This window comes from Gobius niger (genome assembly GCF_951799975.1).
Source record: "Gobius niger genome assembly, chromosome: 2".
Taxonomy (NCBI): domain Eukaryota; kingdom Metazoa; phylum Chordata; class Actinopteri; order Gobiiformes; family Gobiidae; genus Gobius; species Gobius niger.
The window spans coordinates 27,281,577-27,298,909 of NC_136853.1; the positions used below are offsets into that span (position 1 = coordinate 27,281,577).

Sequence of the window (17,333 nt, forward strand, 5' to 3'; positions counted from 1 at the left end):
CATTATTTGATGATGTAAAAGCTTCTTCTAAACAGAATAAATGCTGGTAAACACGGTACAAGTGAGTACAGTGATCAATTTTAATGGCTTCATAAACTATATAAAACAATTCATAAAAATTCATGCACTTTCAGTGTAAATTCAATTTGAAATATAGAAGAACTTTATGTACAACAGAGTGAACCTTAACAGTGACTTCATTCAGTTGGTGGTTCACTAAAAAAATACTTGGCTGCATAGAACATTGACATTATTGCCTACTCGGAAATAAAATCAAAGAAAAAGGGATGTTTAAAGTGTAATCGATCTAGTTGGTGCTAAAAGGTGAAACAAAGCTTTAAATTAAATTTCTACATAATCAGACAAAATTAATAACTAATCATAAAAGTGAATGTTAAAGACTTTCCCTTTACCAAGTTACATTCTGAAAGCATTGTGAAAACTACTGTACAGAGACTCACTTGAACGACAAAAAGCCTGAGTTGATGGGGAAAGGTAGTCATAATAAATCCAAAAAGCCTGAGGAAAAAGACCACTGATTTACTATTTTACAAAAATGTACAAACATAACTGTAAAGAAAACATGATACAAGTTGCTTACATGAAAAAATAACAAACCCAAATTATTTTTTTTACAGCTAAGATATGTTAAATTAATTCACGCATGATGGAAATCAAAAAACCCGATAAAGAAAATGAGAAATGCTTGAAAATGAGGTACGTCAGGTGGTGAGCCTGAGTCCAGACTGAATTCCATCAGGTTTCCATTGACCTGTAACGTAATTTATGTGAAAATAACTTCTCATTGCTTTAACACTTAAATAAGGTAGATATTCTCACATTAGGTATGATGCAGGACAGGGACTGACAAACACAGAACAGTCAAGTACAGGATCCAGTGTCGTGGAGAAACAGAGGCAGCACTCAGGGTCATTGTAGTCCATTTCCAAAAGTAAAAACATTATAAAAATAACAAAGGTTGTGCTGTGTGCTACTGAGTCCACACAGCACTGCAGCTTCAATTCTTAAATACAAAAATATGCTTTGATTTGTGTCTGCTGCCTGGTCTGACCCGCGACTCCAACTATCTTCAGTTTGAGAGCCAGGTAAGAACAGTCACAAGATGGGACTGGCGCACAGTGCTTCACCTGCTCCAGCTGCTGGTCCGAGTCCACGGTCCCTATAAGGCATTTACTGTGTGCACGAGTCTATGGCTGCCACAAGCAGGCCATTGTAGTTTGTGTTATGTTTTACGACTGCTCCAGATTTGTTCTGGTGTGCTTTTGTGGTCGGACGAGTAATCAAACGGCGAGCGGTGTCCCAGGGGTGAGCGCTGGTCCCGCGGCGAGCGCGGCCCGCTGGCTGAGGCCCGCTCTGTTTGCCTGTCTGAGTGGTAGCGGTACGAGGAGCGGTGGTCCAGGTGGGAATGGTCTTTCATGTCCAGACGATGGTCTCTTGAGCGGTAGTCGTCCATCTTCCTGTGTTTACTGTCACTGTAATACCTACAGTACAGAACATGCCCCGTTAAACACACATACATGAACATACATCTTCTCCAGTGTCAGGGTTAAGAGTGCGTGGTAAATTACCTGTCCTGTCTGTCCCGGTCCCTGCTGTCGTGTCTGTCTCTGTCCCTGCTGTCGTGCCTGTCCCTGTCTCTGTCCCTGTCCCGGTCCCTGCTGTCGTGCCTGTAGTGGTCTCGGTCTCTGTGGTCTTTGCCATTGCTGAAGGAGGAATACGGTCTTTTCCTGGAGTCTCCAGACGAGGACTTTCGATGTGGCTCTGAACTTTGCCTGTCCTTACTGCTGTCGTGATATCGTCCAGAAGAAGCGTTTCTGTCCGAGCTGTAGCTGTCTCGACTACTGTCATCGTGGTGAGAGTTGTCCTTCAACCTTTCGATATCTAAGACACAAGATTTTAATCACATTAAAATGAATAATAGACTTACAAGTCATGTTTCAGTAACAGTACCTGCATGTTTATAACTGGGATGCGTGTTTGATCCTCTACTGTATTGCTCCATTGCCTGTATGAGACAGTCATTGTTATAGAAGTAAGAATTACAGTATATTTATTGGCTTTCAGGTGCCTTTTCTACCTGTGCATTCTCTTGTCTTTTCTTTATTGCGTGTTTGTAGAGTTTATGGAGCTTTCTGGCATCAAACTCCGTGAATTTCGAAACAAATATCCACAAGTTCCTAAAAACACAATTATATAGATTTCTTTACATTTGTGAAGAGCCAGTACATTAATTCACATTTCTGTAAGTGGATTTTGCCACAAGGTTTTCAGGGAATACTGACGAACAATATCCAAGAATCTTCCGACATCATGGACACAGACGGGTTTACTTACTTTCTCCACTGTTTGATGAGCTCCGGGTTGGAGTACTCCTTCAAACACTCAGTGATGTGATCTCCAATCTTGATGAGACATTGCCGCGTGTGTTCGAGCTGCTCGCGCTCCGACAGACCTTTCTCTGGTCGATCCAGCTGCTTCAGGGCCGCCTTCACCGGACGCATCCTCTCTTTACACTGAAACACACATCAGTCATGTAGCCTCGACTGCACATGGATCACATTATTATGTTAACAGGAGTTTTCATACCACACTAAATGTCTTCTGGTCTAACTCCTCTGATTCCTCGAACACTGGCACTGGCTCCCCACTCGCTGTTATATGGAGAGGTGTGTCGGAGACTTTCTTAGTCCGCTCTCTGGTGTCGTTCTTTATTTCATTCTAATGTTAATTAAAAAAAAAAGGCAACAGTTAAACCTAAAATATCATTTTGCAAAACATTTAAAGCACAAGTAATATCCGTACCTTTTCAGGGAGCTCCTCTTGTTTGTGAGCCGGCTCTGGGAGCTTCTCTTTCTGCTCTTTAGCTTCTTTAGAATCCCAGATGTCGTCTTTCTCTTTTTTGACTTCCTTCTTGATGTCCTTATCTTTGATGTCTTTTTCTCCTGAAGAAGAATGATCATCCTCTTCATCAAGCTCATCTTCCTCCTCCTCCTCCTCCTCTTCCTCCTCATTCTTCACCACCACGCGCTCTGCTCTGCCTCGCCGGCTTTGGGGTTTCACCGGAGGAACCTCCTGCAGATGAACGAGATTAACAATGAAGCAAAGTGTCCACACGTTTATCATTAAAAACAAATACCTTTTCTTCCTCGATGTCATCCTCATCCTCTGACATTTTGTCTGAAGGAGGGTCTGAAGATGGACTCTTTACTTCTTCTGATTTCACAGGTTTAATCGCTTTGCTTTTTTTGTTTCTGGGTTTTCTTTTGCGCGAGTTGGCCTGCAAAAAAGTAAACTGTGCAAACTGGCTACAACGAACACAATGATGATGGTAAATAATATCTCTTACTGATGATTGTGATTTTTGGGCTTCCTTTTTGGCCAGGTCTTTACTCAGTAACTTTATGAGGTAGTCTGCTCGGGTCTGTAGCTGTTTCGCTTGAGGCTTCTTGTCGGGGTCGTCTGGTAAAAGCTGCGCAGACATTTGATTAAGTGGGAGTGTAAACGCATATTTAAAACCGCACACTGTCCACAGTTTCAGTATGATCCCCTCTTGGCATTGTGTATGGCTGTACTGTCCTTGTTATGTTGCAGTGTCAGAGTGAAGCAGTGCGTTACCAATCATGTATTACCTTGTGTGTGAGATTCAAGTCCGGGTCCATCTTAATCATTTCCCAACTTCCGTAGCCGTACTCGTAGATTCCTATGAGGAGGCTGGAATCATCCTCTTTACCCCACTCAATGTCAAAGTGTGCGGCCTTTGAGTGGCAAGGAATTATATACCTATTGAAACATGCATATTTTAATTAGGATCTTTTAAGAACGTCTTTTAACAAATGTATTAACACAAAAACATCACTGGCAGTATTACTTTTTTCTCTCTTCTGGATCAGCAGGAATGGCCTTGTGAAGCGGAGCCAACTCTTCTTCATGGGATATAACAAGTTTGGCATTGACCTGAACACCTGATATCCTAAATGTGGGACCTTTCACCTTCCCTCTTCTGCCTCCTGTAAAAACAGTATGCTTGTAAAATAGCACAAATCATTTAAGCTGGTCTCTATAGTATGCATGCAAATCACACCTGAAGTCTTTTCTGGTCCACATGGGTTTTCTCGTAGTGTTCGTAGACAGCCGTTATGAACCGTCTCTGCTAAGCGCTTCAAGTCATGTTCAGACTTATCCACAAGCTCCGCATCTCGAGCTATAGCATCCAGCCTAAGCAAAAAACACATCTGTTACTCTAAACTAAAGCTTATGGACAATACTGATTGAAGCGGACTGAGTTTGATTCACTTTACCTTTCAAGTGGTCCACCAAATTTCTTGTAACTCTTCACAAATCTGCAGTCAAACAGATGGTTTAGTTAACAGGACTCCTCCACACTTTGCAATGTGAAATTTTAGACTGAAGACCTTTTGAAGGCCTTGAATTACACAATTTAAGACCATGCACGACAATAGACGCCAAATAACGTCAATTTAAAAAAAAAAAAAAAAACGTTTAAAGTTGTTAATTTTTTAAATGAGCCAAAGTAAAGTTGAAGTCATGCCTGAAAAGACAGAATGAAAAATGCCATTATTTGTTGACATTTGATCAATAGACGTAATTGCACTTTTTCATTCAGTCCCTATTATGTGAATTTAACCGATTAGTGAGCGATGGAGAGTTGCATTTTCTTTGACATATTACCTCAAAAAGTTGCATTCATGGAACGTCACAACATTCAAAAGAGCCTATAGTTTAAAAGGCGAGGGGGAGTGCGGCGAAGAACTTAAAGGTGGTAACTATGGTAACATCCAGATGAAACAAAAAGTGGGTCAGTGATTGCACAGTCACCAGGCCAAACGTGCCAAACTCTGATTAAACTCCAACAAAGATTGACCTCAATCATCCAGGCAGATACAACACTTCTGTGTTCATCTACAACCCCTGTTGAACTGGAGTACGTCAACACCTCACCTGCCATCTTTACAGCTTTGGCCCTTGAAGAAGAGCCTTCTGTGTTGCATCTACCCGGCTGATTAAGGTAAATCTTTATGATGATGATTTATGATGGATCCGAGAGTTGTTTTAAAGGACTGGAAAAAATGCTAAGTTATTGGACTATTTCCTGATGTTTGATGCTTTGAACACATTTCTTGGTCCAGCCAAACATAATTTGAATAACTGAGACTCAAAAGGGACAGCTGGGTCACTATTAAGGAAAGAGCGAAACGTGCTAGCTTATTTGTGACATAAATTCCTATTTTCACTCACTATTGCTCTGTTTACTATGCCGCCCAAGCGCTGCGTTAGTGTTTAAATGGTTAAAAGCGGTTTGTTTGTCTAGCTTTAGTACCCAGCAGCACTTGCATGCCGAAATTGTGACGTCAACTGTAAAAGATATCGATAACTTTAAAGCTGGTCTTAAAAACACATGCTTCCAGCCCACATTTGCAGAAAATTGAAGACCTTTAAAGGCCTTATATTCACAAAATCAAATTCACATATGACTTAAGACTTTGAGACATTATAAGACCCTGTGGGAACCCTGGTTAAGTTACACAGCAAAACGACAATAAGCTCAATGAAATCACCTCCTGATTTCTGCATCGGTGAAGCCTTTGATATTTTCACGTGGAATGGTTCGAGGACGACCTCGCTTCTTTGGCCTTTTTCGATCCGAGTTGGAGTCACTATCTGACCCAGAATACCTCCTGCTCCTTCGGCCCATATTTGCATTAAAGCTTGTCTGTGAAAACAACCATCACACATCAGACAAATTAACTTAATATCAACCTTATACATTGCACAGAAAAACACAGAATCTGTTCTGGCTCACCTGTTTGGCACAGTTTCTCATTCGTGGAAGCAAGTAGATTTCCTCCAGCTCCTTCTGCCTCGCCTCTTCTTCCATCCTCCTCCTCTGCTCCTCAGGGATAATGTCATCCCAACTCCGCTGGCTCCGCTCAGAGTCAATGTCTAGTTCTTCATCATCCATCATGGTGAAGTTGGCAACCTTTCATGGGGGAATAAAGTTCTAATGTTATGTTCAAAACAAGCAAAATGCGAGTTTGACAACAGTGAAAACCTTGTAAATTACCTTGAACTGTGACAGTAGCTCCTCTCCAACGGTTGAGGGCCCAGGGTCGTTTTCTCTGGTTTCCGCTCTTTTAAGGATTTCATCTATGTCCATTTCCTAAAAGGAAGTAAAATGGTTATGATACAGTCTTCATGTATACAGTATCAGGGGTTTCTGGCCACTTCGTAATGTGAAATTTAATACTTGTTAATACATTTTAAAGACCTGGAAACAAAATTGAATGTTTGCACACTAGTGATGCGCGGGTCAGGGGGTTTTCAGCCCGTGACGCTCACATTTGGAGCAGTTTCTTACCAGCCCCGGCCCGCAGCGCTGCTTCTATTTTTCAACTCGCAACGCCCAACGACCATTAAAAATTACGCATTATAAATATAACAGCTCTGAATGGACCACGGCTTTAATACCATTCGAAAAGGTGCTTGAAAGTTGCCTAAAACTAACGACAAGATTCAAATCTGTAAGAGGCAGCAATAAGACATAGTTCTGTCAAAATTTACCCCCCCTGCATTCTCTCTCTCTCCTGCTCAGAGAAGCATGCAGACGCAGACGTAACACAAACTCATGCACAGAGGGACATATTGTTAAAACAGGAGACATGTGGCTCATAAAAGCTTTCCCTTGATCAAAAACTGCGAATCTTCATGTAAATCTCTCACATGATTAATCATTATAAATACCTCGTTAGATGAGCTGGTTTTAAAAACACACGCTTCAAATCTAAGACCTAAACCCACTGGGTCTTAAATTGTGTTCTTTTTTGTGTGTGTAAATTTGCTGAACATGTGGGAACACTGACTAGGCTAATACTATTTAATACGCAAGGTTTTACACAGGCAGACACAATATGGGTAAAAGTCACATGCGAGTCCTGTGCGAGGAGCAGATATTTATTTTCTTGAGTTCAATAAAGTGAAGTGAGCAAATTCAATGATGTCGATTCAGTCACATCCTAATCGCTGAGCTGCTGTCCTTCGTTTGTTTAGCAGAAAGCGGCATGTGTGATTGCCACATCGATTTAATCATATTTAACAAAATCTTTTATCAAAGAGTTCAGCTAATTTATAAAGATGCACCGTTGAGAGACAAAACTGGTATCGGTTCAGTATCGGATACATGCCGCCAATACCCAGTATCGGCTCCGATATCTGATACCAGTTTGGGATCAGAGCATCACTACTAATTTACAATGGAGTATAAAGGCCTGTGTTTTCCCTCCATTGGGCGGCCCGGTTCAGGAGCATGTGTGCGTGACGTCACTCGTCAACTTGCACCATGGCCAGGTCGTCATTGTAAATGAGAATTTGTTCTCAATTGACTTAACTGGCAAAATAAAGAACTGAATAAAAAGCTATGTGTGTGTGTAACTACCCATGTCAAAAAATATGCATTTTTATGCAAATTCAAGTCAAATTCAATATAACTAAACAAAAATGTTGTTAAAATTGTTGGAAGAGAATCAAGCGGATTATAATTGTAGAAATACAAATAATACCCAGAGGATAAAAACACACCTGAGGTTCCTGCTCCTCCCCCTCCGGCTCTTTGAAAAGTTCTTCCGCACCAAACTTTAGAATAGCAGACAATTCCTCCTTGTTGAAAGGTGTCGAACTGTTAAGAGCATTTGCATACCATTAGTTTATAGAAGGAATATGAGCGGGACATCATTTCAGACTGCAGTAGACGAAAACCTGGAAGGTGCAGAGCCCGTGTGAAGAACTGTCTTTCCTGTAGTGTCCATTCTTTGTATAACAAGGTGGTCAAGCACCATTTTCTTCTTTGCTCTTTCGATAATTTCCTCCTCTACAGAGCTCTTAGTGACTAGCCGGTAAATGTTTACCTGTCACAACAAACAAGCCACACAAAGTGTTATACATATTATACAGTGAGCATAAGTACAGCGCATAAGGCATCTTTCCATGGGAGCAGTACGGAGTGGGATGACTGGTTCAGGGGTGTTTCCACAGTATAAACTGAACTGCTAATTCCTCCAATGGGAGTTCCTGCCATGCCAACATCAGGCCACCTTTGATTTGAAGTCACGAGGGCCTGGGGCCAGTACGCTAAAAGTGGTCGCGCAAATAAATTAAAGAAGCTATGCGCGGTGATCCACTTCTTGTATGGTTGAGCCAATACGAAAAGCCTAAAAAACCCTAAACTCATCAGATTTAATCAAGCTCTGTTTTCTGGTTGAGTACCTGCTTTGGGAATTCAAACGATGCGCAACTTGTTTGGAAATCATTCATGAAACATCTAGCATTAGTTAAATCCATTACATTGCACGATGAGAGTGGCATTTAAAGAACAACTTCAAAAGGTACTGTTTCACACCTGTCTCTTCTGCCCAATCCTGTGGGCGCGAGCTTGGGCTTGCAGGTCATTCTGAGGGTTCCAGTCAGAGTCAAAGATGACAACAGTATCAGCAGAAGCCAGATTAATACCAAGCCCTCCAGCACGAGTTGATAAGAGGAAGCAAAAATCCTGTGAAAAGCAACATTTTCAATAACTGCTATGGTGCCGTCATCGCCGAGAGTGGCGAGTGAATAGATAATGTAAATCCACTTTGAGTACAGAAAATAGCACGACACATATTAAAACACTTACTTCAGAGCCCTCAGCATTGAAATGGTCCAAAGCTTGTTTCCTCATCTCTCCTTTGATGGAGCCGTCTAGTCGCTGAAATAAAAAAAATACATATATTCTCACGTAACAATACCTGGCAGAACTATCTGAACAGACTGAAAATTACCTGAAACAAAAATTGGCGACTGCGCAAGTAATCGGCCAAGATGTCCAGCATCCGTACCATTTGGGAGAATATAAGGACTCGGTGACCTCGCTCCTTTAATCGAACAAGCAGCTTGTCCAGAAGAACCAGCTTCCCACTACTACGGATAAGATGCTGTAACAAAGCAACAAAACTTTCATACTAATTTCAGCAAAAAAATAAACAAAACTAAAACCTAGTGTCTCAAAGCTTTAGTAATAATTGAAAAAGCTAAATGAACAAACCTGCAAAGCTTCAGCTCTGCTGATAAAATCATCCTCTGGGGGCTTGATAAGATAACAATGATTACAACACTTCTTCAGTTCCATCATAATGTTCAGAAAGCCTGATGTGCTGCCCTTTGTCCCTTTACTCAAAGCCTTGTAGTTCCTCGTCAATATCCACCTAAAACAGAGTGGTAACGCAAATAAATGTATCTGTCAGTGATAACAGATCTAGTATAAATCATTATAAATATATTGCAGTGCTCACTTGTAATACTGCTTTTGAATTGCACTCATCTCCACACGAAGAATCTGCTCTACTTTGGCTGGAAGAGACTTCTCCACATCTTTCTTGACCCTGCGCAGCAGAAAAGGCTCCAGCTCTTTGTGCAGGCTGGCGTATCCTGAATCTCTTCCTTTGCCATGTTCCTCTTCAAACAGCTCCCATGAGTGAAATCTTTCGAAATAAAAACATCATATTATTGGAAAATAATATAGTAAGTATCTTAAATTTAAAAAAAACTTTTTAGAACTGCTGTGATATACTTTTCTGGCATGATGAAATGCAGCAAGGACCAGAGCTCTTTCAGAGAGTTCTGTAAAGGGGTTCCTGTGATCAGCAGCCTGTGACTGGACTTGAAGTCAATCATGGTTTTGTAGAGAAGGGAGTCATCATTCTTTAGTCGATGGGCCTCATCCACTCCAATGAAAGCCCAGCCAACACTTCCTAGAAATGACTTTAGGCACAAGACACACATTTTGTCAAATATAAGACTGATCAACTTCCGGACGCCCTCCGCCGCAATAATAATAATAAAAAAAAAAAAAAATATATATATATATATATATATATGTTATATACACTGACCTTATCTTTGAGGAGGATCTCATATGTTGTGAGAAGAATGTTTAATTTCAATCTCTTGGTATGAACGTGCATCCACTCGTGTGTCCGGATCTGAAAAAAGAAAAGGTTTTCATACACCTGTTAACTTGCACTGCTGTGATTGGACTTCCTGGTCTTGTCCGTACCTAGCCTGGCTAACGCCAGACTAAAATCACAAGTGATATTTAGTCTGGGGACCACCAATTCATTTTCTCGTAGGAGAGGTGTGGTTTATGATCGTCCATAGCCGTTTATTGAGCGCTACGAATGTCTATCATGTGTCTGCACGTAGCCACAGCCAATCGTATCATCGTATCCGATGACGTATGACGTACCCGCTGTAAACTTTCGAGCTAAACTATTTAGAACACGGCCTAAAGCTTGATCGAAAAATAGCGTCGCGTCTGCTGCCGTCATGTTTGATCCGTAAATAAACTTTTTTGTTTGTTTTAATCTGTAAATAAACTACAAGCTTCCATATATCGAATAGCTCGTCATCATCTTGCCTCCCTCCTCGTTCTGTGATTGGTTCCCAAAACCAATGCGAAAATTTCGGCCATGGTCCCCAGGCTGCTGTGCAGTTCGAAATGATTCGAGTGCACACATCAGTCTGGCGTTAGCCAGGTTAGTCCGTACCAGGGTTTCATTGCTATTATGATTAACACTAAAAACATGTACAATAGGCCAGAATGAATGCAGTGTGTGAGTGAGTAGTTGGTGGTGGTCGGAGGGGCCAATGGCACAGACTGGGAGCCTCATGACTACAGTGCAAAAAATTGTATACAATGCAAGTGTATGCCATTATTATTATCATACATCCCAGCCAGCATTCAAACAAGTGCTTTTGTTAAATTCATTCATTTTTTTTGTATTAACTTATTTTTACTTTTGACATGATTTTTACTTTTTGCATGTCCTTATCATCCCCGTATATTATTGCCATTTCCTTTTTTGGAGACATTCCCAACAAATTAGTGTTTTGTAAACCCTTTTTACTTCGATTATCCTGAAATAATGAAATAGTGATAGCACCTACATTGACCAAAGTGTCAAAAACATATTAAAAGTATTAACATTATTTAAGATTTCATATTGTTACCAAACACAAAATAGTGCAGATAAATAAAATCATACCATATTTCTGCTGTTGATGTCTCCGAGATATACTACAATATTCATCTGTGGAGCCCAGAGCTGAACTTCCCTCTGCCAGGAAGTCAAAGTAGACAGTGGAACCACAAGAAGAAACGGCCCGTAGAGCTGGTGCTCATGGAACAGGTAGTTCAAAAAGCAAATAGTTTGGATCGTTTTTCCAAGGCCCATTTCATCAGCAAGAATGCAGCTGTTGCCTCTACAAATACACAACATCGATATCAAAATATTAGAAACATTAGATATGCCAAACCAATAGCAAAAAAGTTTCTCGGGTTCCCTTACTTGCACCAGGAGTGTGCCATCCAGTTCAAACCATCCAGCTGGTAGTCTCGCAGCTCCAGTCCGTCAGTGGATCCGATGTACGATGGCTGTTTTTTCATAGGCACAAATCTAGGCCTCTGTTTAAGCACCTTTTATAAATAAAATAGTGGCACAGAGTTATAGTTTCATACTGCACATGAAATTTAAAATATCCATAACGCTGTAACTAGAGAATAGCAGACTTACCTTACAGTCCCTAGAGGGAATGGTTTTAGATTGGTTCCTACACATGTAGTCATCAATGCATTTCTGGCATTTTTTGGCAAGAAGAGCTCCATCTTCCCAGCTACATTCAGAGTATGGCAAACCCTGCCATTTACAAAGATAGTCTGGGTACCCTGCAGCAGATTTCTGGTTTGAATGTCCTGTTCAAAAATAATGAATGATTAATCAAAGCATTTAGTTAGTCTAATAATTACAGAATTTTGCAAAATCTCACCTAAGATTCTTTCAACAATTTGATACTGAGAGTGCAGGTCATCCATCAGTTCTTCTTGGCAATTAAAATACTCAATATCTTCGGGTGAGGCAGCCTTGAGCCTGACACATAAACACAATAATCACAATTTACCATTTAATAGCTCTAAGCTGATACAGCAATGCAAAGAAGCAAAGAAAAAGTATTTCAAATCAAAGTATCAGCAAAATAAGTACACTTTATGAAGAACATGTTTCATTTCTAGGCACAATGATTTAGGTTGCTAATATACAGTTAATTGCGAATACAATCATGAAAGTCACTACAATCCTAATGGCAAACTTGTAAATCAACTTATTTCCATAATAGGGTTCTGCAGCATTAATACTGTGGTGATTGCAAAAAAATAAAGTTATGCATTTTTTGTTTTCTTACCATTTCTTCTTCTCCGATTCTTTCTTCTTAAAATTGTCCAATTTTTTCATTCCCTTGACATTTTGCAGCTTGAGTGTATCTTCTGTTTCCCAGGTATTGTGAATATGAGCCCAGTTTTTCCATTTGATCAAATATTGGACTTCACCTGCCTCCTTGTTGGGATTGAAATTAGCATTAGGATCTCCCTCTTCTTCTACTGTGTAAACAGTCGTAGGGCTTCCTGTGGCTGGAAAACAAAGGATGATTCAAAAGGTAAAGCTTTTTCCCGTATAAAACACAGAAATCATCAAATAGCCACGTACCTCCTTTCCGTCCAATTCTACACTCCATCACCCTCTCTAGCGTTTCAAACTCATCTTCTTCTGGTTGTGGAACATCCTCACCCAGAACTTCCACCAAGTCATCAGAGTCCGTCTTCATCTCCTCATCCTCCTTGTAGCTGATGTTAACGGTGGCCTGTCGTCGCAGCCCAGCAGACATGGCCTTTTTGTACGAGTCCTCTTCATCATCAGAAGATGAGGACTTTTGAGGTTTCTTTCGCTGAATGTTGCTTTTCTTGCCATTACGAAAATTTGCCCTGAGACACAACACAATCAACACACAAATGTACCTTTTGTGAGTGATATGAAAATATGAAACTGTAACTTTTAAATATCGGGCAGTAGAAATGGAGACAGGGCAATTATAGTCTGAGCCCAGAGCTGGAGAGTCTTTGAGTCAGGGATACATTAATAATTGTAGCAATACGTTATGTCTGCGGTCTGTACGCGTATAGGCCTTTTTCCACTGGATATTCCAACCCAGATCAGTGCCAGGTCTACCCGTGTAGTCGAGCGTCTCTACTGGCCAGATCAGGGTCAGCCAAGCACATTTACTCAAGTACATGTACTTAAAGGTGCACTATGCAACTTTTTGTGTAAAAGAAAAGTTCATTAGTGCGTATTTGACCTTTCAGTTACCCATTGGCTGTATGGATGATTAGCTTAGCGCCTTTACTTGCCATCTCTGTGTCTCCTATGATGTGGCAGGATCAATTTTATCTCCCGTTTTTTAGGGTTTCTGGTGGGTTTTCAGAATGGAATGTACAGTGTATGAAAATTTGATACGGTTCAATCAGCAGTGAAAACCCCCCCCCAAAAAACAATTGATCCTGAAGCGTCATACAGGCCCTCAGGATGATAAGTGAAGGCGCTATTGTAACCACCCAAACAGCCACCGGGTCACTGAAAGGTCAAATATGTATGTTTTTTGTTTACATAAAAAGTTGCATAGTGCATCTTTAAGTAAAAAGATTTTTCATACAATAATATTTACTTCTACTTGAGTAATATAATATTCACACATAACACAGATGCATTATGTGTTTACTGAAAGGCATCATTAAGTAGAAATTATATTTTTATGGTATTTACTTTATTTCACATTATTTCAAGCTTTGTTTCACATAATTTATAGCATCACCACTGAAACATGAATCAGACTTAAGTTACTCAGCACTCACAGTACTCAAGCATCATTTTCCCCAAGTACTTTGTTACTCTTACTTGAGTTAATATTTGGAGAACTACCTTTTATTTCTACTTGGGTAAAATAATTTTTAAGTAACATTACTGTTACTGAGCAAATATTTTGGCTACTCTACCCACCCCTGTACAAGATTCTCTTGTGTGTCCCCAGCCTCACAGTAATCAAAGCAACCAGTAAATTATTCTTGTCCATGTTACCACAAACCCATCATAAAATTAACCACATAATGCAAAATGCTTCTGGATGTGTAACTTACTTGGCTGGAGGTTTCTTACTCTTCGTTTTGTGGCTAGGCTCATAATCTGATGCAGTCTCATCACTGTTGCCTTCCACTGATGAGTTTGATCCAGAAGCACTCCCAGATCCAGAGCCGGATTCAGAATCAGAGGAGCCAGAGTTTCTTCTGGCTTTAGATTCACTTGACGAGTCTGAGTCTTCACTACTTGATGAATCCTATAAGTTTAGATTATTTGCACGTGTCAACGACAAAACACAACGCAATCAAATAAAGTTTTCATTTTTGATCTGTATTAACATTTACCTCCGAATCGCTATTTGAGGAGCTTTGCATCTGCTGCTGCTGCTGCTGTTGTTGTTGTTGTTTCCTAAGCATAGCAGACCTCTGCACTGCCAAGATACTAGGATTGGATTTCCAGAACTATGCCCCAAAATAAAGCAAATACATTTATGTTTTACCTTTATAAAACTGTTAAACATGTAAAGATTAAAGGTGAGTAAGAGAAGGCACATAAAGGCCAAACATAGAACTGGAAAAATCTCTCGCACACTGTATATTTGCAACACCAGTGTTCCTTTATTTAATGCGTTAACGTTTTTGCAAGTGGCCTTTGTCAGGCTAAAACGACAAAGGCCACCGGCTGAACATTGCATTAAATAAAGGAACACTGATGTTGCAAGTATACAGTGTGCGAGAAACATGATTAAAAACCATTATCCTTGTCTAAACACACACAAAATATACCTCAGCTCCATCGATATTGGACTTATTTGACGGCTCAATCTTTTGTTTTGATTTTTCTGCATCAGAGTCTGACTGACTGCCAGAATCCGAGCCACTTCCTGAGTCACTGCTCCCTGATTGGCTGCTGCTGCTGGAGGAGCTTGAACTGGATCCAGAGCCGGACCCTGAGCCGGACCCGGAGCCAGATTCATCATCAGAATTACTGTTTAAACAAACAAACAAACATTTTTTTAAACACACATTAGACTCAATGAAATAAGTCAATAGTTCACAAAGTAGAAAACATGCATCTCTAAGGCGGTGCAGGCCATGGCTACAGCCTAGTGTGGGATGTTTACAAGCATGAGTTGGTACATTAACATGCACTGTACCGGGAAAAATAATAAAATAAAGTGCAATTAGAGGTGTTGAAAGACAAAATATTTTGTCTTAATGACTCTCACTCACATATCAAGTTAAAATATATCAAACAGAGTCAAAATATAACTGGCATAGTTGGTAAATTAAAATTAAAAACAAAAAAGGCTTTTTAATGCGGATATTGTGAAAAAATATGACCAACTTGCCTTGATTCTCCACTGCTATTGCTGACACTTTCATCTTCGCTGCGCCCAGCCATGCTGTCCTCCAAAGTCTAGATCCCCCCCCCCAGATCTATGCAGTTAACCTGGAAAGCAGTCATTATACATAACTCCACCAACACAATATTCTTCAAAACATGCAACATTTATCAGATAATTCGGAGTTGCACTAAGTATTCGGATTTGATATGCCTTTTGAGGATGAAATGGAAAACTTAACAAGTAAACTTCCAATTTGTTTGTTCCCTTATTTTAAGGTTATATCGGGCCTGTGGAGCCAAAGTGACAAATAGCGGGTCGTTAGATGGTTTTAAGTGTAATCAACATTGAGCTTTAATACACGTTGTGTGACGAAATAAAAGAATTACAGTGTTTTCTTCAAAAGGGATAGCTACTCCTGAAGCATTGGAAGTGCTAGCTAGTTAGCTCTTAGCTAACGAGCAAAGGGTACGAGCATCATTATTGGCGGGGTAAGTATCAGTGATGTAAACAGCACAGCTAAACTAAGCAGCTTAGATAACGTATTATGTTGTCTGGAACAAAACTGGACAACAAATATAGATGGACAATTGTTAAATTGCCACATGTTAACCCTAGTGCATGTCAAGAGGGCGAATTTATAGAGTTGCACAAGCCCTTGTGTTGTTTGTAGGTGCGGTAGTTAATTGAAATCAAAAGAAAAACAAAACTGTCTACACCTCTTGTACGAGCAGATATAGTTGTGTGTATGCGAAGAAATGATCGATTATGATGAGTATGCGTGTGTGTGAAAAACAAACACGAGCTAAGATGTGCTAGCATCGTTTACATGGTTGTCAAGGAAAGTAACGCAGGCTAGCCCCATGGAGCACGCGGCTAGCACGGGAGCTAACAAAATACCAAAAGTTTGCATTAGTTCATCCTAGGTGGGCACAAATAATTGATCAATTCAATTTTCCATTAACTAAACACAGCGCAAACATTATGTGCACGTGTATTTACAGACAATTGATCATTAAACGGCGCTTTCTCTCGCAAAATTCATTATTTCACCCACATAACGATCTGTGCTAACCTAACTTCACCCTCTTCCATCTTGTTTTCATTCGCCGCTCACTTCTCGCGGCTTTTACACCAATCAACAAACAGCGTTGCTTTACTTTCTAACAAAATACGTGACAATACATTTAACATGAATTTTGTCAGTTTTGTGTCTGCTTACCTGAAAACTTTAGTGAAGTGGTTATTTACGTAGTCTTCTCACTTGAGGAGTGTTTCTTTTCTCAGTCAGTCGTAGCGTTATAGCTCCAAGCTACGTTAGGCTGCTAGCTCCCAGTTAGGGAGAGCAGCCACAAACCACCAACTAGCAAGAGCTGGTATATTATTGTTTCCACTCAAACTTCGGAAAAGTATAGTCCGCGTCCCCCTTCCGTTTCCTTAATTTATGTAGCAAGTCGATGAACTATTGTTCTTGAAAGATGCAGTTCATTTCAGTGTCTTCCGACACCCGGCCTCCGCCATGACGCCGTCGGTTCACTCAACAGGAAACCCCGCACGGTGACGCAACGACGGCGCCGCAGCATCGCCATCCTCCAGCATCAGACACGATGATCACACAGGAGAGAGGCTTCTTTTTCAAAACAGCTCCCATCCTCTTGGACATTAATGTCCACTAATACATGCTGTTTATTGTACATTTTCGTTATGCCTATTTGTTTTCCTACTGAACAACAGTGGCCAATATTAAAGGCAAAAATATACATGGCAAAAGGATTTGTTCTTTAGTTACTGTGCTTCAAGATCTCTAGAAAAAAACATAAACCTGAATTACTGTAGAGCAGTTTCTTTGCCTTCTAGGTAGGCTAATGTCTGGAATATGATTTTGTCACATTGATAGTCTTAACCAATTGTATGCTGATATTTTTATATGTTTGATGCGGATAGGCTGTATTATTGGT

The 17,333-nt window shown here is 40.3% G+C and overlaps 1 protein-coding gene across 1 annotated transcript; it reads right to left on the reverse strand.

Moving 5' to 3' along the window:
- Positions 1-103: 103 nt before the first annotated feature.
- On the reverse strand, positions 104-16,911 carry chd1 (chromodomain helicase DNA binding protein 1). Its single transcript, XM_079551349.1, has 36 exons — positions 16,598-16,911; positions 15,382-15,482; positions 14,816-15,017; positions 14,375-14,491; positions 14,090-14,286; positions 12,609-12,883; positions 12,307-12,532; positions 11,893-11,993; positions 11,640-11,818; positions 11,415-11,542; positions 11,112-11,328; positions 9,960-10,049; positions 9,638-9,828; positions 9,360-9,548; positions 9,113-9,272; positions 8,850-9,002; positions 8,705-8,776; positions 8,432-8,581; positions 7,792-7,940; positions 7,615-7,711; positions 6,104-6,199; positions 5,843-6,019; positions 5,598-5,752; positions 4,320-4,361; positions 4,103-4,236; positions 3,890-4,028; positions 3,651-3,801; positions 3,368-3,490; positions 3,158-3,298; positions 2,824-3,093; positions 2,608-2,739; positions 2,356-2,534; positions 2,099-2,198; positions 1,972-2,026; positions 1,590-1,902; positions 104-1,502 (listed from the first exon to the last, which is right to left on the reverse strand). The coding sequence occupies exons 2-36, from the start codon at positions 15,432-15,434 to the stop codon at positions 1,244-1,246; spliced, it is 5,412 nt and encodes a 1,803-aa protein (XP_079407475.1). The 5' UTR covers positions 15,435-15,482; positions 16,598-16,911; the 3' UTR covers positions 104-1,243.
- Between the last annotated feature and the right edge of the window lie 422 nt (positions 16,912-17,333).